We start from the raw sequence: 23791 nt of genomic DNA, 5'->3' as shown, positions 1-23791 counted from the left end.
AACACTTACCAGAGTAACCCATAAATTTTCCAGGTACTTCCTGATTGCAGCATCTACTGCAGAATATCTGACCACATACTCTACAATGATGACGTCTTCTGAACGTGGTGAATTTATCACCACAATCGTAGCATTCTTTACAATTACTATCTGGCATCCAGTATTGTTTAAAATCACTCTCACGGTAGATCTGAGAAAACTGTGGAATGAAAGTAATAACAAGGTAAAACCATGGGCGTCTACAAGTCTAATCACTCTCACGGTAGATCTGAGAAAACTGTGGAATCAAAGTAATAACAAGGTAAAACCATGGGCTTCTACAAGTCTAATCACTCTCACGGTAGATCTGAGAAAACTGTGGAATCAAAGTAATAACAAGGTAAAACCATGGGCGTCTACAAGTCTAATCACTCTCACGGTAGATCTGAGAAAACTGTGGAATCAAAGTAATAACAAGGTAAAACCATGGGCTTCTACAAGTCTAATCACTCTCACGGTAGATCTGAGAAAACTGTGGAATCAAAGTCTGTTTCCGTAACCTTCATTAAAAGTGAGTTTTCAGCTTCATACATTCTGTAATTCGGTCGCTAATTAAAATTCATGAGGTTATTAATATTCATGAGCTAATTAATATTCATTTTTCCCATTCTACTGGCTACGATTTAACTACTTTAATTATTTTAACTTTTATTTTAAATATTTCAATGTAAAATTAATCTGATTTGATAAAAGTGAAAAAATATATACTGTGGAATACTTTATTTTCGCTGGAATAAATTTTCACTGGGCGTTTTGCTTGGAATTTATTTTCACTGATTTTTGATGAGTTTAATGTGAAATATAGGAAAAAAAGTATATTCGCTGGATTTTATTTTCACGGAATCATCCCTTCAGCGAAAATAGTGAAAATAAATTCTAAGCGAAAATAAAGTATTCTACAGTATACTTTATTTTCGCAATCACATCTAAAATACGTATTTTGAGACATTGACCTCTGACCTGGCAGCCATTTTTTTTCAAAGCGTGTCGTTCGTTTGTTACAGCCAAAGTGGAAACAAGAATTTAATTGTTTTCTTTTCCAATGGATTGCTGGTAAATCACATTAATAGTAAAAAACTCTAATGATTAAAGTTTACAAGCAGCCTCTTGGCTGAGATAGCTCCCGCTGTTAGCAATGCACATTTCAATTAAAGAATTCAAAATATCATCACAAAATGAACAAATCTGAAAGGTTCACCTATAGTACCTTCATGTATAATATCAAAGCAATCAGACTTGCGGTTTTTAACAAGAAGTCAAAAATATCACTTTTTCCCAAAATGACAAAAATATTCATCAAATTAGAGAATTGCTGATATCATCGTGAAATGAACAAATCTGGGAGAAGTCCACCTGTCGTGTCCATATGTATAATATCAAAGCAATTGAATATTAACAAAAGGTTGAAAATATAACTTTTACTAAAAATGACGAAATATTCACTGGACAACAGACAAACAATCACATGATAAGCTCTGCTCCACAAAGTCAACAGCGGAGCTAAAAAGGGGGATAAAACATCCAAAACAAATATATGTTAACTGGTACATTGTAACAAACAGCTCACCTGGTTCTTACTATCTATCAGACTGCTTATCCTCTTCAACACTGTGGATAGCGTCCTTGTTGGTCTATTGCCTTTCATTTCACCAGGACTATCACCGCTGCTACTGCTTTTACGTCTGGTTTCTCTAACACAGCTATCAAAATGTAACTGTTTTGGCCTCTGGGCCCACTGGGGAGGGGGTGACTCCACTTTGCGTGGCAGAACTGGGGATGTCTGAGGTGGCGTAACATCAGCGGAAACATCCAGTAATTGCTGTACTTTGGAATCTATTAGAGATTAATTGAAAATAATTGATTTGCCAATTTAAAGTCACCAAGTTTCTAAAATATTAAGAATGTGCATCTACAATGTATTCTAAGAATAGAGTGGATATGAACACAAACTACAACCAGCTAATAAGTCAGTGACAACCCAAACACACACATATTCACAGTCGCAGCATCAGAAACATTGCAAACTAAGTTGTTAGAGTAATTTTCTTTGTGTGTCTAAAGATCGTGACAGGATTTAATTAACTTCAACAGGAGACACCAAACTTCTAGTAATGCAACTCGTAACTAGTATTTGCAAACAAGTGCTGTCCTGCATATCTCGCTAAAACTAAGATTTTTGCAGTTGGTATATGGTCCATACTACGTCATACTGCATCAACGTATGATGCACACGCGCCACTAATAAAGCAAATACAGTAGTGTAAAAAGCGTTTGTAAGCTTTAGAAGAATATCTAACAATACAACTGACAGAATAAAAGGCCCTGTGTGACTTCTTTTCAAAAGCAAAACTTCAAATTACTGAAGAAACCAAACACTTACCTTTTTTTTTAAATAAATTGGAAAATGAGAATGGACTGTGACTTCTGACATCTGGTGATAGTGGTTTAAATCGTGTGAATACGTCAGATTGTTCAGGTTCACCATCCACCTGAATGGTCATAGTGTTACTACTATTGTTGTCAAACGCCATCACATCTATACAGCAATGAGAGGAAAATTAATACATGTGAATGTATAGGAACTGACATCACAGATTGTGTTAAATATGTGGCCTGACAACGCATAGATTTAAAATGACTAATAAAATTAATCATGTATATTACCGGTACTGTTGACATTTTATTGTGCAGCAATTTTGTAGTATGTAGTATACATGTATATATTCAGATATACACAGTAGATATAAACGCACAAAAAAAAAAATGAATGTATATACGTCATTATAGCATGTTAATTGATACAAACAATAATTAATATATTTACAGTTTTAAGACCAAGCGGTACAGTACGAGGGCTGCTCAATGACAATTAACTTAGCTGTGTTTCATTTTTTTTTAATCAATTTTTTTTAATTCCGTTATTTTATGACAGTCACAATGATGATGTTATGCTGATAAAATGAATGAATTTTCTGTTCATGTATAAGTCAAGATAACGCGGACATTAAACCTCAAATTCATTTACAGTAATGCTGGGGCGTAACTTTACTGTAGTATATTACTCTTAGGTTCTGTAATATACCAGATCGTCGCTCTTACTGCTATAAATTAGAGGACTCAAATCAGAATTGAATCGTTACACGGAAGGAGACTTTATTTACCAAAACTCGCAACGAGGCTGTACCCAGCATGCAATACGCCTAGGCAAACCCAAAACATTACATTTACTTACAAATTTTAAAGCGAGTAACATCGTCATCAATAATTTCATTTTATTCTTTGTAGTTTTTACCTATATGTATGTTACTAATATGAAACATATTTTGACACTGCATAATTTAGATATAGAGCAGTTTTGAAAATCAGCTTAAAGCTAACTAAATGTTAAGTTACGCTTGGTCTGTACTATAAAAGCCGCACTCTCAGACATACATGAATACCATGGTGTGTGCAGTTTAATTAACTTGGTTATCAGAAAATGTTTGAGTTCATGCATTTCTGGTTGGTTTATTGCTGCTTTGTGATTGCTTACTTCTTTTTTTGTTAGGTCTGAGCTACTTTGTATTATGCTGACAATGAGTGAAAGGAAAGTACCGTACACGCGAAACATGTAACAGCCCCGGCTACGAGCACGTACGTGAAGGCGCTAAGGACACACATGTCACACCTGTCAATTTTTATTGTGATGTAGGATAATATCACACTTATATATAAAATTAGATAAATAAAATTATGCAAAATTTATATAAATCCGAGGTACAAATGTACACACAAGGGTTATAGAAATCATATTTTGGTATAAATATGGGTATATATAGGTATGAAAAGGGTAGTTTTTTGGTAGTAATAGCATCATGTGGCACTCACGTATACCTATCATGTGTGTGTACTCCCACCCTCCGTGAGTTTTCTGTCAGGATGTTCCAAATGTGCTTGGACATGTGCATGTGCATCCTTGGGTTGTCAAAAAAATATCTCCGATTTCATTGAAGACCAAGAGTGCCTTAGAACCCGAGAGAGCCCCCCCCCCCCCCCCCCCCGTTGTTGAAGCTATCGCCTTTGTGGAAAGAACGCTCCACAACGCATGACTGACTATTAGTATCTAACAGTACTATATACAAGACATCAGAGACGCCATCCTTGGTACGTATGCGAGGATTTGCAGTAGCAGGATCATTCAATATTACTAGTTCAGCTCCAGTAACCACAGGCGCTCGGAACGTTTCTTGGCTAATAAAAAATGACCTAAAGCGGGATCGGCATAGTTAGTCAGTCGCCGGTACATTCCCCTACTACTCATATAATAACATATTATATGAGTAGTGGGGGAATTTACCGGCGACTGACTAACTATGCCGATCCCACTTTAGGTCATCTTTTATTAGCCAAGAAGAGTTCCGAGCGCCTGTGCAGTAACCGGCGCGGCTAAGTTCAGTCACGAGACTCGCTGTGATTTAACTAGTAATATAACAATTGCAGCATCTCTGCACAGTGACTTGGAATGATCATTACCTACCGACGATATATTTGTCACTGGGTACTGCTCAAACCGGAAGTTGATTTAAGAGTTGAATTCGACATTATTTACAAGAAGTGGGCGGCCATTTTGTTTACGTCCGGCCAACTCCCCCAGCCTCGTCCATAAGTAATCCGTAAACTGTAACAAATTTCGTGCATTACGAGTGAAAACAAAAGAGAACACACGAATGTAATTAGATTGAATATAGCTATTTTTTGGAAATAAAATAATTTGGCAAAATCTTTTGTGGTTAGAAGTTACTGTAATGGGAAGAGGATGGGATTTTGAGTTTATTATTACCGAACAAACGCACACATAATACTACAAACCCGGAAGTGACTAGCGATAACCAGTTTGTGCACATTTTGGATTATTTTACTATTTTTTTCGAGATACTATTTTTTTTTTTTGCTATGATTTCGTAGCTAGTGTTTTGATAAGATGGTTGACATTTAATTTAGTGTGTATATATTTCCAAAGTGTCGACGTGCAGTGTATATTTGCGCACGGCGTTTGCAGTTTGTCCCAAACCAGGGTTTGTTGTTGTTTTGCGTGTTTCGCAAGTCATCACCGGAAGTTGCCGCATCGATAAGTTTAACCAGCTAAATCTGACAGAGGTTTGGAAGCAATAGCAGTGACTCTGATTTTTAAGATGGCAAAAAATTTACCGGAGGAAGAAATTCAGAGGATTGTCCGCGAGAAACTAAACCAAGATAAAGTGAAACTCTGGCTGCCACCGTACAGCAATGATAACGGCGAAAGAGGACAAATCCCAGAGGTATGTAAACAACGCTCGTGAGCAGTTTTTTTATTTTATCGCTGATAGCGAAACACGTTATAATTCAAACCCAGTTAATATGTAATACTTTTATTTTACTAAAAGTTAAAAAAAAAAAGTATATTGTTTCCGAGACAAACCAGTGAATTTAAAACCCAGTGTGTACCTGTACAACATCTAATCCGCTAAAAATTTAACCTAGTGAATATTACCCCCTCAACTGCAAACAATCCTGATTTCTTTTGTTTTTTGGGTATGTTTCCTATGCCTTTATATAGAGTATTTATTATGTACAGTAACATGTTGTACTTTTAAAGGAAAGCTGCAACAACAGAAACGACAGTACATCTACCAAAATTATAAACTTTTTTCTCAACCCTGGTGTAATTTATTTATTCATGTTTATTTTTTCTGAAACATATTTGAAAGACATTATATGAATAGTAAAGAAAATATGAATACAAAAAAAACACACAATAAACTGCCAATCACAATGATGCAATACAAATACTAAGTTTGCATATTCAGGTCAGGTCAATCTGATTAAAATCTTATTTATTTATTTATTTATTTATTTATTTATTTATTTATTTATTTATTTATTTATTTATTTATTTATTTATTTGTTTATTTGTTTATTTATTTATTTGTTTATTTGTTTATTTATTTATTTATTTACTCATTCAATTTTGTGGTATTTCATAATTGCTTAAAAAAAATCAAAAAAAATAATAAATCAAAATAAATTCAAAGTAAAATGAATATATAAAAAATTTATTAAAAGAAAGAAAAAAAACTTCTCATATAAAATATATATTCATGGACGATGAGATGTTTGATTTATTGTAATTTTCATTGTCATACAATTAATTATTATCTATAATGGTGAACATTTTGTTGAAAAGGAAGTTGAAAAAAAATGAAAATACCACTGTCACTGATAATAAAACAAAATGATTGTGAGTTTGACGTACATGAATAGTGTATAATAGGAAATAAACGTTTAAGCTGCATGGTACTTGTACATGTATTTAATGAAGTGCAATAAATATGGTGATTCAAAATGTTAGTGTAAAATTATAAAATTCAAGTTCACTCAATACTTGCAAGATATGCAGCACAAAGACTACTACTCTTTATCAAATTACAGTCAAAAAGGAAAATATAAACACAGCACATATCATGATTTTTTTTTTTGCAGGAACTGGTAAATAAATATTCCACAGAGCTGAATTTAACTGCGGATATTATAAGAGAAACTTTAGAAAATCTGCGTCTACATGCCGTTAATAAGCTGACAGCAAGACATAAATTCCAACAGTCTGGCATTGCTGTACTTAAAGTGAGGTTGGCAGGAAGTGTGCCTGACTCTAGCCTCTCACAGACACATTGCGAGCTAGAAACCAAACTGGATATCAGCGGCATAGAACTCAAGAAATTGTATGTATTTAGCTTGTGTAAGAGATGCTAGTGTTAATGTGAAGTTATCATAAAAATACTGTATGACTGGAAGCATAGCAAGCATATTGACCAGCATATATTATTGAGCATGTTTATCAGATCTCATCCCGTCCCGTCTAAGTGTAGTATTCCCATGATACATGTAACCTTAATATTATTGATATTAATATTTTTTTCTACTTGTACCGGTAGTAATAATCTTTTCGATAGAAAGCAAACGAAAATTGCAGCCAAAAAATGGTTTACCAGATTTGTACCTTCAGTTTGTTTCCATTTCTCTCACATGTCACTTGTGATTTAAAACATCCTGAGCGCATCCAATGTTAGTGACAATGTTTACCTTGACTAAGGCGGTTCAAAGTGTTTAAATGAATGCAAATTCAATGTTTCAGGAACTGTGATCTGTATTGTTTTCAGTGTTCAATGAATAATAATAAAGTTATAGGCATGGTAATTTTTCTGTGAATTTTAGATGAAACAAGTCTTGATTACAATCTATATAGAACTTCTCCCACTATTTTACTATCTATGTCTCTGTGTTCTTATAAATCATTTATCAATCTTTTCAGGTTATCTTCAAATTTTAATATTGAATGTCATTACTTGAAGTTAATAAGCTGTGGACATGTTATAGATGACGATAGGCCTATCATGACACAGAATATTAAACACCAATCTCAGGTAAGTCAATAAGTCTTGAATGTATATTTCATGAGGAGCTTTTCAGTGAATTTAAATACAGTGAGAATAGTTTTTTTTAGCTTCTGATTGTTCATAGCAAAAATTTGTTTATTATATTGTTGCAGGGACAAACTTGACAATTTTTTTTTAAATTTTTTTTTTCATTTCCATTCAAATTTATTTCATGGCCAAAAGTTTGGCGAAATTTTATGTTCTGCTAAAATTTAGGTCAATTTTGGGAAATTTTGTTGCAATTTATTACTACAACGTTAATCTGTCTGAACAATACACTAATAATGTAACTAAGAAATATTTTCATATTTCAGGAAAAGGCGTGTAGCTTAAACTGGTTTCTGATTTTAAAACGCTGATTGGGTTTAGAGATTATTTCACCTTATATGATGAAAGTCTAGTTCCGATATTCTTGAATGGAAATAATGTCTGTTGTGTGTATTTGTAGGTAATGGTGATATGTTTGTCTCAAAGTGAAGTCGAAGCCAGGAGACAAGAGCAGGAAGTGTTGAATGTACAGAAAACCAGACAAGCAGCTGAAGTCTTGACTAGGAGAGAGGACGGTAATCTAATATTTCCTCAAGCTAACATATAAAAATCCATTAAACCATTCATCCCTGTTTTTCCCCATTACATTTATATCTGATTATCATTTGTGTAAAATATTTGACTAATGAAGTTCAAACATCACATATACATAATACATTATGATACACGTTACTCATGCATTTGTATATCATGTGGTCCATTCCCATATGCCACCAAGTACCATGTACCTTTGATTCTGTTTGTGGTTGCATGATGATACTCACCGATAGTTTAACTAATGTTGTGACATATCAATCATATGCTGTTTTTCATCCTAACAATACCATAATATTCCTCTACTAAACTTTTGTTGTCACTTTGTCTTCAAATGTATATATCTTTGTTTTGGATCAAATAGACATACACTGTAGCCTCGTTATAACGAACTCTTTGGGGGACATACAATTAGTTTGTTATAGTGAAATGTTCACTATAATGAAGCACATAATACATTGGGTTTGTTGTGAGCGGGAGACATGCTATGTGTTCATTATATCAGGAAATTCATTTTAACGCACTAGAAATGACACAAGAGACTGATATGCGAGAAAAAGTAGGGGGATCGAGAGCCTCAGCGTACAAGCGTCTTAGCCGTCTATTCCATGATATTGGTCGCCTTTGACCAACATCATGGCAAGGACGACGTGGTACTTGCGTGAGGGCGCCACCTAAGGGTACTCTGTGTGTAGGCGTCATTGAGGCCTATGTCCCGCGGCGAGTTGTAACTTTCAACTCATCTCGGGGCAAGTGCGACGTGTTGCCCAAACAGAGTATGGATTCCCTGTGTGACAATCCCCCCCCCCCCTAGCTGTATTTATTGATAAATAACCAAAACATGAAAAAAGTACAGAGGAAAAAAAACAAAATAAAGAAGCAGACTGTAATGATGGGAGGGTGGGAGGTAACTTGAACGATGCTCACTGTATGAAAGCAGGAACTGAATGATGAGATGAGAGTAGCCAAGACTAAGGGACGCCGTGGATGCACTAACGTGATTGGCTAAGATGGCAAAATGTAAACACATGATGGTTCATGGGATACTAACTAAAATAGCACAAACTGGGGAGTGATCTATAAAGTAAATACGAGTTACATAATCAAGGGTGGAAGTGAGCTAGCTGACTGATAAAGGTCAATGGAGTGGGAGACAAAGAGTGCACATTTCGGTGCGTTAACATACAATTACAAATGTTTTGTAATAGTTACATTAACGCACTAGAAATGACACAAGAGACTGATATGCGAGAAAAAGTAGGGGGATCGAGAGCCTCAGCGTACAAGCGTCTTAGCCGTCTATTCCATGATATTGGTCGCCTTTGACCAACATCATGGCAAGGACGACGTGGTACTTGCGTGAGGGCGCCACCTAAGGGTACTCTGTGTGTAGGCGTCATTGAGGCCTATGTCCCGCGGCGAGTTGTAACTTTCAACTCATCTCGGGGCAAGTGCGACGTGTTGCCCAAACAGAGTATGGATTCCCTGTGTGACAATCCCCCCAAATTAGATGCAGTGGCATGCCAAGGAGCATGATGTAGTAGGCATAAGCCTGCAATGGATGCACGTGCATGCACTGGAAGCATAGTTTACAGTTTTCTTTTAGGCTAAGTTGGTGTACACAAACATTCGAGTAAATGAATAAATCAAAGCAAACTAGAATCAAATGCGAACTAAAACTACGAAAGATCGAATAGTATCTAAAAATTACAAGATTACAAAATTAGAAAATACGAGTAAAATGAATCGAATACATATGAATGCGATGGTTATGTAAAGCACATGCAGATAATAAATGACGAGATCGAGGCATGTGTGTGTATAAGCACAAGTGTTCTGCTTGCCAGTTGCAAAATTGGTGAGATGTTAAGTTCTAGCAATGTTCAGCGATGTTGAGCAAGCGTTGCTGGTACTTTACGAATAATGTCAGTTGGTGTGGTAATGTACAGCTGATATGCGTCACTACGCCATCGTCCTAGGACTTTTATCAGCCAGTCGGGGAGGTTGGCCTCGGCAGCTGTTGTTGCTGCACCACTGCGAAAGCTGTGACTGGCATAATTAGACACATTTGGAACTTCTGCACGAAGGAGTAGGTCGCGAAGGTGATATGTTACAGCTTGACGCGTAAGGAATTTGCCGTTCGTGAAGCAGAACGCTGGTGCGTTGAGGGCTGCCGGGTTGTAGTTGCGGAATGCGCGAACCGCACAAATAGATGACTGCGTAGGTGCAATGGTGACGACTTGGCCACGGCGAAACGGGTCTGTTTTAGAAGCTTTAATGGTGACGATAAGATCATCTGTGAGCTGTACGTCTGAGCCGAGAAGGGTACCATCGATGTCAAATATTGAAGCTGATGTGGCGGTGAACTCACTAACTCGTAAAACCCGAAAAAAGCTAAGGTGAAAGCAGACCACAGCATTAGTTTGTCATTGACATGAATCGCAGGGTGCGACCTGAGAGCATTCTTGATTTTACGCATTAGTGTCATTGTGATTGGCAATCTTGGGCGAATGGGGTCACCGTGATCGCGTTTGATACCTTGTAGTACATGGCGCAGCATGTTGTTAGATGCAATGTCCTCAGTGTGTCCAGTTTCGGCGTTGAGGCTGACAATAGCGGCAAGGTAGACTTTGATTGACTTGTAGACTAGACCCTCCATGGCGAGACGTGTGACGAATAGAGTGGCAAGCCTCGGTGTCACGGGTACGGGCGTTAGCCTGTGTTGTTGGCAGAAGAGACGGTATCTGGACTGACCTGATGAATAGGTGCGCCGTGTTGCTGCCGAGAGGCGATGGAGCATGAATTGGTGGGCTTGTTGCTCAAGTCTAGTTACTGTTGTGGATAGTAGCTGTCGAGGTCTGGCAGTGTTACTGGTTCTGTTGCTGCGTCTGGCACCAGTTGGCGAAACCGTTTCATCTGCAAACGAGACAAAGAGTCAGCAATTGAATTGTTAGTACCACGAATATGTGCTATCATGACGTGGAAGTTGCCATTAGCTGCGGTGAAGAAGATGGCACGCACAAGCGACATGATGCGTTGACATCTTGAAGAGCCTTTTTTCCAAATGTTGACGATTGCCTCATTGTCACAGTGAAACATGATTTTTTGCCCGTGCCAAAGGTGGCCCCAAATTAGACATGAAATTAGGATAGGGAAAAGTTCCTTCCATTCAATTGAGAGGGGAGGGTTGATGGAACATTTGTCCGGTGACCAAGGCAGGGTGAACCATTGCTTGTTGTAGAAGGCCCCACAGGCAATGACAGATGAAGCGTCTGTGTAGAGATTCATATTTGGGGTCAGACACCATGATGTGCGAGAATGCGGGCGGAGCCATTCCAGTTTGGAAGAAACTCCCACCACCATTGGAGATCTAGGCGAAAGTCATTGGAAAGGACTATAATTTGGTTGATTGATGAAGCAGTGGTGGCGAGGTCTATCATTCGTCTTAGAAACAGCCTTCCCGCAGGAACGCATTTACATGCGAAGCTCAGAGTTCCAATTAGTGATAGGAGTTCACGTTTAGAGCAGTGATATCTGTTAGCCCACAGTGGAATAGCAGATAAGATGTTTTCAAGTTTGTCGGCTGGTAGGCGGATGACCATGTCGACTGTGTCCAATTCGACGCCGAGGAAGGTAATAATGGATGATGGACCTTCGACCTTGTTGGCAGCAACGGGAATGCCTAGTGTGGAGCAGGTGTTTAGAATTATGTCTTTGCTTCGTTGACAGGATTGATGATTGGGTGGGCCGACGGCCAGGAAGTCGTCGAGATAGTGTATGATGTCACTTGTTTTGGCTTGGTGTCTGACTACCCATTCAAGTGCTGTGGCGATCCTATTGAATAGGAAAGGTGCAGACCGCAGACCAAATGGAAGGACGCGGTCGAAGTAGTAATGGCCGTCCCACTTAAACCCGAGTAGATGCCAGTCTTGTTTTCGCACAGGACACAGTCTGAACGCATGTTGGATGTCTACTTTCGCAAGAAGCGAACCGGGCCCATGTTTGTTGATCATGGCGATGGCATCGTCAATGCGAGCATAGACCAAAGTATAGTTTTCCTTTGGTATGAAGTCGTTTACACTATTGTTCGTTGGTTGGGACAAGTCCATTATGAGTCGGTGACCACCTGTCTTCTTTGGCCTGATCCCGAGGGAGTTAGTGACGAAGTTTAGAAAGGGTGGCTCGGAGAATGGACCAATAGTGTGCCCCAGTTTGACCTCTTTCATTACGGCTTTTGAGACAATGTCTTTGTGTTTGAGTGAAGACTTGGCATTTCGAGTTTGTCTGGCAGAGCGATTGCCTGTGAAGCCCAGGTCTACACCACGCGAAATGTCTAGGAGTATGGATGCCACAAATGGTTTGTCTGGGTGGTCGTGCAGGGCTAGTGCTAGTTCGTTAAGCTTGATTGGAGTTGACGTTTGCAGTGTTGAAACTATTTCGGTTGGTAGCGTCGTTTGGACGAAATGGCTTGGGCTGGTTGAATTGTTGGCCACGAAAAAAATTTCGAGTTGAGTTGGAGGGTTGCTGCTGGTGGGTGTGGGCACCATGGTCGGGTGCGTGACAGACAGAGCATGAGTGTTGGTGGCCATTGGTACATGGGTTGCTGCAGGACCCTCTGTTGAAGTCACGACATACTTGTCTGTTTATGTTGCTAGGTTGTTGTTGTTGTTGGTTGCTCCAGTAATATGGGTTGGATGATCTACGTTGAGGGCATTCGGATTTGACATGTCCTTTATATTTGCACTCAAAACAGGTTGGAACGATCAGGTGTGGTTTTTGTTGGAAATTCTTGTGGTCCAGGAATGTATTTGGAGAGCTCCACGACCGGGTAGATGAGCCATGGTGTTTACCAGCGTCCAATCGAAATTGTTTATCATATGTTAACCACGCTTCTGGCTTGTAGGTCGCTGCCCGTGGGGCAAGAAGTCTAGCATAGTTCATCAAGGGAATGGCGTCTTCCGGGAAGTAGAATGAACGGTAGGCTGCGTATGCAAGGTAGCATTCAATCCATGATTCAAAAGTGTCGATTTCTTTTTTCTTTGATTGGGTCGTGAGACAGGCGGCTGAAGGGACTGATGGGTCGAAAGAGATGTAGCTACGATTTGTAGTTACAGAGTTCGGCAAGGTTACGTCGGGGTGAAAATCGGAAAGGTCAATGTATTTACCTGGGGTGCTGACTGCATTTAGTGTGGCTTGTTCGATAAATGGTAGGTTGTAATGCTCTGGAGGTACGGCGAGGTTGGGTATGTTGAACGGTGATGTCTGCCATGGCGTTTGGTTCGTGAAAATCCCATTTGCGTTGTTTACCAGGTTAGATCTGTGGTTGTTTTGGAACGCAGACTGGTTCGATGCGGAGTTGAGGAAAGCGGAAGTTGTATGATTGTTTGTTGGTTGCGTTGGGAATTGCGCATGCGCGTTTGTACCGTTGACTGAAAATGGCTGAATAGCTGTGTTGACATTGTGATCGGCGGGTGTGTTTAAACTGTACGTTGCGTTGCCGGCGGTGGATGCTGGCGAAAGTTGATTTTGAGCTGGGTCATCGGGAATGGTGAAAACTGGAATGCTTGTTGGTGGAGTTGCGATTGGTTCAGCGCTGTTTGGTTCTTTGGATACGGAGGCTTGGAACTCGGCAACGGCGGCCTGGGAGTGCATGCGAATCATGTTCGCTAACTCGGTGAAGTTTCTTGGCATACTCTGTAAAGATGACTCAGATGTTGCGGCCAAGGAATCTGTTTGCTCGACGATCTGTTGGACAGCGGCTTGTTGTTGGTTTTGCGTCGAGGTTTGCTCCGTGAAACGTGCGGGCGGCTGGATATTACGGCGTGGCCTGCCAGGTCGTCGAGCAGCGCCGGAGTTACTGGATGTACTAGTCTTCTTTCGTGCAGCTTTACCCATGGCGAATTTGTTGAGTGGTGACAAGGGAAAAGAGTGCAAATTTGTAGCTGAAAACTTGAACGATGCTCACTGTATGAAAGCAGGAACTGAATGATGAGATGAGAGTAGCCAAGACTAAGGGACGCCGTGGATGCACTAACGTGATTGGCTAAGATGGCAAAATGTAAACACATGATGGTTCATGGGATACTAACTAAAATAGCACAAACTGGGGAGTGATCTATAAAGTAAATACGAGTTACATAATCAAGGGTGGAAGTGAGCTAGCTGACTGATAAAGGTCAATGGAGTGGGAGACAAAGAGTGCACATTTCGGTGCGTTAACATACAATTACAAATGTTTTGTAATAGTTACAATAATGGTGTTCATTATATTGAGGTTACAGTGTAATTTCTATCTTCCTACATGTCTTGATGAAATGAAAAATAAAAAAAAAGTTGTGCATGTTTTTTTTGTAAAAATTTACAAAAATTAATAACTTTAGTATTGATATTAGAATGTGTTTATGTTTATTAGAATATGTTTGAATGTTAACAGAACTGATTACATAAAATTGATTGTACCAAAGCAATAATAAAACAAGATCAGAGAAATATAAACTTGTATCAAATATTTTGAGAATAACTATTCTAAACTTCTGAATTGTCTTTATTTGGTGACGTATTGATATGCTTTGACACTCAGATGGAAGTGCACTTTATTTACAAATCGCTGATCACAACGGTAAACCAATCAACTTACCAGTGGCAGAGCGAAAATCATTGGCTCTGGCGATGACACTGAATGAAAAAGGAAGAGCGGCTTTAAAACGGAAACAGTATGGTGGAGCATTACTGCTATTGTTAGAAGCTGATAAGGAATTCAGGTAAGTGTATAAAACTATATTATTGCTCCATATTTCTAAGTTGCTGGTCTTACAGAAAGAGAGATGAGAAAGATCTTTTCTTCAGAGAACAATAAGAATTTTTGGTAAAAAATATATATCAGTATGTTGTATATGCTGCTGTTTAGTACCCGTATTGAATTTTTTTATCAAGAACTGTAGTCACTGGGATTTTATATTCCTTTGGTTCAAAATAAAAATTAAAAAAAGTTTACATAAATCTTACACATCAGCAACACAATAACCACCGCTCTTTAGTATTTGTAATTTGTTGAAAGTCTTAAATTACAGAATAAACCTGTACAAATATTGTTGTTTTTTTCAGACAATGTAGATCAGATATCCTGAATGCCGTTGACAACTATGCAGTTCTGTGTTTAGATATCACATGGTGTTATCTATGTCTAAAGAATATCAATGATTTACCAGATGCAGGTATGCACAATGGTTCTTTGATTAGAATAGCCCCCTCGCTTGCTTTATTTGGATCTCAGTATAACTTTTGTTTTTATAGTATTAGATACTACGGTAATAATTGTGGTATATCAATCTTTATTTGTGTTATCGTTTGGTATCTCACATTTCTGTTATGCAAGTCTATGGGTGGAACTATAGCTCTTCTGTGTTGATAATATTTTATTATCAAAAACATATTTAAGGACACCAAATGTGTCTGAAATTACTATAATACCATCAAACGACTGACACGAGAAAAGCGGTGAACCCACAACTCGTTTGCAGTACACACAGGCTCTGGTTGGTGTAGAATACAAATTTATACAACGTCATGGTCTGACAAATTGATTTAGACTTCTTCTACTTAAGCAAAAGTACATTTTACTCAGTGTTAAAAAAAGTCCAGTGGAATAATAGTGGTTGTAGCAAACTAATCAAATTAAAACGATGATCAAAATCATGACGTTACTTCCCATAGATAATTTACATATTTTCCAATTGTCTATTAGATGCAAGATTAAAGACGAGTGAACAGTGCCTTAAAAGAAGCTATGGACAGAATTTTGAAAGGTTGAATGCTGTCAAAGGAGACAACTCTCGGGAGTTGGCATTATTTGTGAGGTTATATCTCTTGCAAGGTGTGGTGGCTTTCTATCAAACTCAAAGAAATGAGGCATGGCTGCTACTAGAAAAGGTAAGAGTTGTCTTAAGGTAGGACCATGAGTGCTGTCCTACAAAGAATCTTACAAACTCTAGTTATTTATAAGGTTCAGCCTTAACTTCTCTTTACCAATCAGCTCTACAAACATGTTATATCAGGAGATAAATCAAATAACCAACTCTGATAGCTAAATTTTCGAGAATTACACTTATGAATCATATCCTCACTTTTGCTACATGTTAAGCGTGTCATTCAGTCAATGTCGTCAATAGTTTTTTAACATTTGTCAGAATTATTATGCTGCCAAATCTGTGTATAGCAATTATCCATGAAAAGGTATTCAAAAATTGTCTTTTATGTCAGCTAGATGGTCTTTATATTTATTAATTAGTCTTTGAATAATAACATGACTCCAATTTCTCAGTTTAACCATTTGAGTGCCAGATATTTTCCTGTCTAAAATTCAGTGCAAACATTTTCATATTTTTTCCAAATTTTCAGTGAATTTTATCATCTAGTTGTTAAATTATTATTAATTCATATAAACAAGTGTTTGCCAACAACTCCTAGTAGTAAACTAATTATTAATAGTCAAAATCACTGCTAAAAATAACAAATAATAATTGTGTGGGAGGCATTTGCCCAGGGGCATTTTTCCTACCGGGGCATTTGCCCAAGGGACATTTTTCGGGGGGAGGGGTATCCTAGATCCATATTGTGACTTCTCTAAGGTGGTCTTATATACAGGTTACTTAACATGTCCTAAAATTGCATTGTGACTGTTAAAAGGTGGTCTTTAGATACAGTAGGACACTAACTAAGGTACCACATGTTTGTCTGTGTACCTCCCTAGTGATATATACATTCAAAACAATTTTTAGTCATCAATTTTGTTAGTTAAGGGTTATTATAATTGGGTATTTGCTGTTATTCAACTTAAAAGCATCATACCACTATTTTCACCTCTAATATTATACATTGTATATGTATTCGAACACACATTAAATGATGAGGTTTAAAGGGCAGTGGTTGTCTCGCCGCTTATGTGCTACATTTATGTTGATAAACATTTATTCTCCCACAATCCAATGTGCGCTTCTGATGGAAATCATGTTTTAACCAAAGTGCAAAGTACACCGATATTACCGCTATTGACTCCTTTGATAGCTTCTATTCACCAAAAAAATTACCTAGTTAAAGCTTAGTACAGTAACGTCTCAGTTTATACTTGTTGGTTTGTGCAACAGTAAAAGTTGCCATCTTTCTTCATATCGAGTCCCATATCTCACACATGCATGTCTTGAGGACCACCACCCTTTAATATGATCATTGTGAAATTTATTATACCATATATGCTAATGATATCACAATCACAATTATGTACATTTGTGAACCAGTTTTACTAAAAATTATGTTTTTGTATGTACAATTGGATGACAATATGACTGATTGTGGAATAAAGTTGTGTTATTATACCCGATTCAAACTAAATTAATAGTGTTATGATATCACCATGGTCTAGTAATGATTCAATTACTCACTTTGCAGGCACAGTCAATATGGCGGGTGTTACAAGTAGATGTGGACAAATTAAACCAGGTTGTCAGTATGGGTTTCACAGAGGCAGAAGCAAGACTAGGTTTACGTGCAGCACATGGTAACATACAGTCAGCCGTTATCAAAATTACCGACAAGCGAGAAGAGAGGAAGAAAATCAGGAAAAAAGAAGCTGAAGAGAAAAGGAGAAAGAAACTTTCGCGGAAACTTGGTAAAACAGGTGATGGAAAATGGTGAGTTGCACTGAGTACTTAACATTTGTTGCTGTGCAAAGGTTGGCCTATTATCCATGCATCGTACGATCTCAATAATTTATGAGTGATATCAGGTATTCACCTTAGATTTCATTGCTTAAATGAAAATGATGTCAACGTAAACAATAGATTTGTGTAGCATTTAAAATAGTTGATAAACAAAAGACTATTTAATTTTTTGCGAAGTTGAGGACATCTCAATTATGCGACATTTGTATAAGTGTATTGCTAGCATTGTAGCTAGGCATTAGGCCAAATGAAACAAATTTACAGTAACAGCCTAAAAAATTTACTAGGTTTGTAGGCAGGGATTTTTATATTTTTACCAATAAGTTATACTCTTATTGTGAGAACATAAGCATGATTTATCTACAGATGTGAAGAATGACATCTAAATTAATTTTCAGAATATACCTCCTAAGTACAACTAAGTGGTAGTCATTAACTATAGATAATAAAGTACATGAAATCAAAAAATACAACATTGGTGGAATCACTATAGCTAATTTGCATAGAAATGCATACTTTTGAGCTCATTTGCATAAAATTCATGAAAATTGTTTGTCATGAAATTACAACAGTTTATCTAAAAGGTAATATCCATTTTTTTCCAGGGTAAATGTTGACAGTTATGAAACACTGATATCTATGGGATTTTGTAAATCTGCATCATCCGCAGCATTAAGACAAGCTAATAATGATATTAATGTAGCAATACAGACACTACAAGAACACCCAGAATTGTTAAGTTTACCTGATGTGGAACCAAGTGAAAATAAAATACCAATCACTGATGAACTCATCTCTGGGGTAAGTCTTGTTTCATATTTTTTTTCCCAACAAGTCTTCTTGACTTGTGTTGATAATATTTACTTTAAATGACAAGAACTATTGATATGTAGTTGTAAACTAGTATGTTTTGCTTTCTCTCAACACTGAAAGCATGACTGAGACAAGCTAATTGATCTACAAAATATAACAATTTTGTGTTTCTGCATACCAACTTTTGATAGAGATGATTATTACCAACAGATTCTCTTTCAAATTACCATTAAAAAAAAACACATTCTAAACATATAACAATTATTATATATATTATTACTATATGTCTACACTATTACTACCATTTATGTATTACTGTAGAATACTTTATTTTCGTTATTTTTGATGAAGAAATAATTCAGTGAAAATAAAATCAAACGAATATACCTTTTTTCCTATATTTTACATTCAACTCATCAAAAGTCAGTGAAAATAAATTCTATACAAAACACCCAAAAAGTCTATTCAGTGAAAATTAACTCCAGCAAAAATAAAGTATTTCAAGATGTATTTGTAATTTTAATATTCACAATAATATTACCTTAGTGCTCTACATCACCTACTTTTCATAATTAATGAGTTGAGTCGCTGACTAGTTTCGATAAACTATTTCTGCCATCCATGCCAGGTATATTTCCTCCCTATTATTTATTGATTAATTGATACTTTTAAATTTACCAAAAAAAGTTAAAACTTCAATCTTGTATGTATTTGTAATATTTATGTGTCTGGTGAAATAAATTACACTTCCATTCATTGTCTTAAGTAACTATTCAGAATAACCAGATTTTTTGGGCAATGACCCTTCTTCTCTACAGCTTATGAAATTTTGATAACACAAGAAATTAAACACAACAACTACTAAATGGGAGCATATTATGATTCCATGTTAAACATGTACATGGGGACTAGGTAGCAAACAGAATTGGTTCAAATATGTCTTACATTGACACTTTCCATAAATATAAACAAAATGGCCAACGGGCGACCACAACGTGATGTGAAACCCATAATGCCTGCCACATTAATAAAAAAACAAAAGTAAGTAAAGAACTTATGATGATCATCTTCATTTTTTCTTGTTGCTAGGTAACAGCATTAGGTTTTGAAATTGATTTAGCGAGGAGAGCTTTAGAGCGTCACCATGGCAATGTTGAGAGAGCCATCAATGAGTTAATAGCAAATGGAGGAATATTGCCTGATATTCCAGTACCGTCCACATCATCAAACAAAGCAGGTACATTATCCTATAAGATTATAGCTTGTAAGCCATACTGATACAAATCCTATATAAATGCTGTTTCATCGCTGTGGTAACTAGCAGTTGATAGCATGTGGTTAACTTTATACCTCTCATTCATTATTAAGAAAATTAACATTCAGATTAGAAGTGTGCCATATTCACACCAACTAATCAATGTCAAAGTCACTCCCTCCATGTTGGTAACATCTTATATGTAGCAGCCTCTCCACATCCCTGTAATATTTACAGTTTATAATGTTGTTGTACTGCTGTCTGTTTTGTGTCAATGTGAGAGTTGTCAAGCATTCACGTCTCCTACCGAATCAGACCAAATTGATTTTGTTTTTCCACCTTACCCGTATCACAAAGATACGAGAAAGGTATTTTAAGGGAAAAATTCCATTGTCGCCGTTGTTGTTGTTGTTGTTGTTGTTGTTCACAATTTAACAATTTGTTTACAATTTAACTTTACAAATTCTATTCCAAATAGTATCAAACTTGGTCACCTAATTCATCAGTATAATGTCTTTCCTTAGTATGAACGAAAGATGTCTTGTGTGAAAATGTCATGCAAAAATTGAGAAAATAGTCGTTTCTATGTGACTGACTGGTGATACACATTCAAAGGTCACTGGTCCAAGTGGGAATATGCATTGCTGTATGTGTTCAATGAAATAAATCATTTATCTTTTAATCAATATCATTGGTAATGTACCTTCCAAATCCCATGGGGATACTAGACTGGGTTTAATGTCAACTCATAGAGAGAATTGTTGCACAGTCTAATACAGATTTGCAAACATACCAATAAAATATCCTAACAGAAAACAAGATGTAAGATAATCGTTATAAGAACTCCTGTGAATAACCTTTTGCATGCCAAACTATTGATCAAGATCTGAAGCCAATAGAAAATTATGTTTGTTTAGTCCAAAGTTATCAAAACAAAAATAATGCAAAAATACATAACAGGCAAAACTTTGCATCCACATTTTGAAAGGAAAATTTTACTCAAAAATATGTATTCTGTGTTTAACAAACAGTTCATTTGACAAAAGCATCAAAATTAAACATTTCTATCAAACCAGATCTTAGTCGTGTGTGAACAGATTTGATTCAAACATACATTAAACATCAAGGGGATGCTCATTTATTTTTCAGACTGATTTAAAAACTGCCGACTGGCTGCCATTTTGTTTCAGAGAGTGCAGTTGTTCATTAGTTGAATATAAGACATACATCATATTGGACATATTCACATTCATGATCTGATGATGGCCAAATGGCAGCCATTTTAAAGCACATAATTTCTTCTGTTTTTATCAAGTTCAAAATAGTCGACTGATGGCCTTTTTGTTTTAAAAAATGCAGTTCCATATTCACATTTGCATATTATGACCAATACACAAGCATTTTTGTCACTATCAAACTCAAAATGGCTGACTGGCAGTCATCTCATACATATACATTACACATCATGTCATATGTTTTGCACCTAAAATACAAACAGGGACTATGTCATTAACAATGACTTATTGATATGTATAGTGGTTTAATTTAAGGTGATTTCAAGCCATATATACAGTCAAACCTGTATATGGTAACCACGCAAAAGAATTTTTTCATGGTTGCAACTAACCCAGTATACACTTAACTTAATATTTGCCCAGAAAATAATGACATGGTGTTGTTGACTCAAAGAAATACAAATTTCTTTTATAAGCAGAATGTTTAAATATTATTTAAACAAAGGCAAATCAGCAAAAAAATTGTTGAAAGTGTCACGTAACATATACATATGTGTTAGGACTGCCTGAAAACAGTTACTATAGGTGAGTGGTTGCTAACACAGGTTTGACTGTATTATTACATCTTGTAGTAGTTGTAATATCAGACACTGAGGGCACTATCTTCAATGTAATGTGATGTCATGATCAGTAGACATATTTGCTGTCTGTATCAACTTGTTCCTGTGATTACAGTTTGTGTTACTTTCAGGTGTCTTTTTGTTATTTTTACTGTACCAGAAATCTTCAGTTTAGACTTTACTGGTGACCTCATGTTGCGGGGCAGCGTCCTCAGTGTAAATCTTGTGAAAGCAATCGATTTGTGGCTTTGAATTTTAATATTTTTATGTTTGAATCAATTGATTTACAAATTACTCGTAAAAATCCATAACCTCAACATGCAAAAGTGGATTAAATAGTTGCATAGTTAAACTTAATATATTTTCCTCTTTTTAGCTGAAACTTCTATGGAGACTGAAGAAGAGAAGGCTGCAGTGAATGAACTTGTCCCAGATATAACTGATTATGAAGAGGATTATTTGGATTTAACGTTAGATGAAGAAGGCAACTTAATTGAAGAATACAAAGCTATGATATTGTCATTACAGTAGTCAACATTGACTGTTTAAAACAAAAGTTTTGACACTGATAGATTTACATGAATTCACTTGTTGCCTTAGTAAACATCAGTTTTGCCAGTGATTTTAAGTGCCTTCATGTGAAAGAATATGTGCATCATTTTATACTGGGTAATATTCACATTAAATTTTGTCTGAAGGACAGAGATGACTTTTTCTCCAAAACCACTGGAAATTTAGTTCTGATTTTCGGTATGAAGATTCCTTACTGTTAGAGGGTCTATGGTTGAAGATGGTAATTCGTTCAAAAGAAGTGAATCCATCAACAAATCTGGAAATTGGGTTAAAAAAGCTGAGAATTGATATTTTCGTAAATTTCTCATAAAATGTCATTATGATTGATTTTGTTATTTAGCATGTCGGTACCTTGGCTGGTCCTCTGTATGGTCTGTTGATGTGGTAGCGTTTTCTTTAAATTTGTTTTTATTATTTTCGACTTCTTCTGTAAAACCATCAGTCAAATTGCTTCCATATTTAGTATGTAGGGATCTGGGGCAGACCTCTTTCAAGGTTGTTCGTTTCGTAATGATATCTTAAATTTTGTGCATTTATGAATTTATTTCTGATTATTTTTTTTTTTTAATTTGTGACATTCTTTATGAGATTGGAATTTGTTTATAGATCTGTCTATAATTCTGTAAATTGGGTCAAAAAAAGCTGAAAATTGAAATTTTTTTCAATTTCTCAAATAACATTAGTCTGATTGACTTCACATTTAGCATACACTTGTACACTGGGTAAGTATGGAGGTCGGTCCTCTGTGTAGCCTGTTGATGTGGTAGCATTATCTTTATTTTTTTTTTTTTAGTGAATCTTTCATTATTTTTTATTACTTTTTTTGTCCAAATCATAATTTTTGAAAAATTTCTCTCCAACCATCACACAGATTGCTTTCAAGTCAACTATAAACTATTTTGTCATATAGTAGAATTATCTTTAATTTTGTATTTTTAGTGAATTTTTTAGATGCTATTTTGTTTTTGGCAGAAATGCCATTTTCACGAATTTTGTTCAAACTGCTAGATTGTTAGTTTTTCATATTTTTATATTTATTTTGGTGATTTATTTTGTTCTATTTATTTTTTGTGCAAAACGAAACTTCATATAATGGCAGGTTGGTTCTCTGTGTGACAGAAACACAAAATGAATGTACATTAACAAGGAGTAAACAATTCATACAGTGATAACTGCTTGAATCAATACCAATGTCATTGTGTTGTGAAATTTTTCTAATATCAGCTACACAATTTAACACATACAGATTCATCTTGGCCTTGACACACTTGAGCAAGTATTGTATATTGTACTTCTAATTTGTTGCTTGGTTAATGTTAAAATTAACAATGAGTGTCAGACACAGGGCCCTATTTTTTTTCATACACATGCTTCCAAAAATCCAAGCATTACAATCTTGTAGTGGTAGGAACACTGTCCACTGTATTATTATTGAAAGGAAACAATTATAAAAGAGGTCATTGATGTTCCTGTCTGTGATTTGCATGAGGCGCTTTTCATTTTTTTT

General features: G+C 36.3%; 2 protein-coding genes across 2 annotated transcripts in view; one reads left to right on the top strand and one right to left on the bottom strand.

The window, feature by feature from the left end:
• Positions 1-4878, bottom strand: part of LOC102809692 (1-phosphatidylinositol 3-phosphate 5-kinase-like) — a 53682-nt gene extending 48804 nt beyond the window's left edge. Inside the window, exons 1-4 of the mRNA XM_085496052.1 lie at positions 4556-4878; positions 2420-2575; positions 1607-1872; positions 10-199 (exon numbers count right to left, since the gene is read on the bottom strand). Coding sequence (XP_085352178.1) covers positions 10-199; positions 1607-1872; positions 2420-2570 — 607 coding nt within the window. The 5' untranslated portion in view covers positions 2571-2575; positions 4556-4878. The remainder of the gene's footprint in view (positions 1-9; positions 200-1606; positions 1873-2419; positions 2576-4555) is intronic.
• A 46-nt stretch (positions 4879-4924) lies between these two features.
• Positions 4925-23469, top strand: LOC100375234 (NEDD8 ultimate buster 1-like). Its single transcript, XM_006821361.3, has 11 exons — positions 4925-5336; positions 6538-6776; positions 7367-7478; positions 7939-8053; positions 14653-14833; positions 15177-15286; positions 15817-16001; positions 17517-17758; positions 18394-18589; positions 19691-19838; positions 22088-23469. Exons 1-11 carry the CDS (start codon positions 5211-5213, stop codon positions 22240-22242), a joined length of 1809 nt encoding a protein of 602 aa, XP_006821424.3. The 5' UTR covers positions 4925-5210; the 3' UTR covers positions 22243-23469.
• The last annotated feature ends 322 nt before the right edge of the window (positions 23470-23791 follow it).

The sequence above is a fragment of the Saccoglossus kowalevskii genome, chromosome 22 (genome assembly GCF_978046115.1).
Source record: "Saccoglossus kowalevskii chromosome 22, keSacKowa6.1, whole genome shotgun sequence".
NCBI lineage: Eukaryota > Metazoa > Hemichordata > Enteropneusta > Harrimaniidae > Saccoglossus > Saccoglossus kowalevskii.
Note: the sequence above shows the minus strand (reverse complement) of the source record. Positions and strands in the feature narration are given on the sequence as shown.

What these genes read in the sequence shown, in the direction of transcription:
- LOC100375234 (XM_006821361.3), top strand. Translation starts at nt 5,211, where the DNA reads ATGGCAAAAAATTTACCGGAGGAAGAAATTCAGAGGATTGTCCGCGAG. An exon ending in CAATGATTTACCAGATGCAG is followed by an intron (nt 15,287 to 15,816) that starts GTATGCACAATG and finishes ATTGTCTATTAG; the next exon opens with ATGCAAGATTAAAGACGAGT. An exon ending in AAAACAGGTGATGGAAAATG is followed by an intron (nt 17,759 to 18,393) that starts GTGAGTTGCACT and finishes ATTTTTTTCCAG; the next exon opens with GGTAAATGTTGACAGTTATG.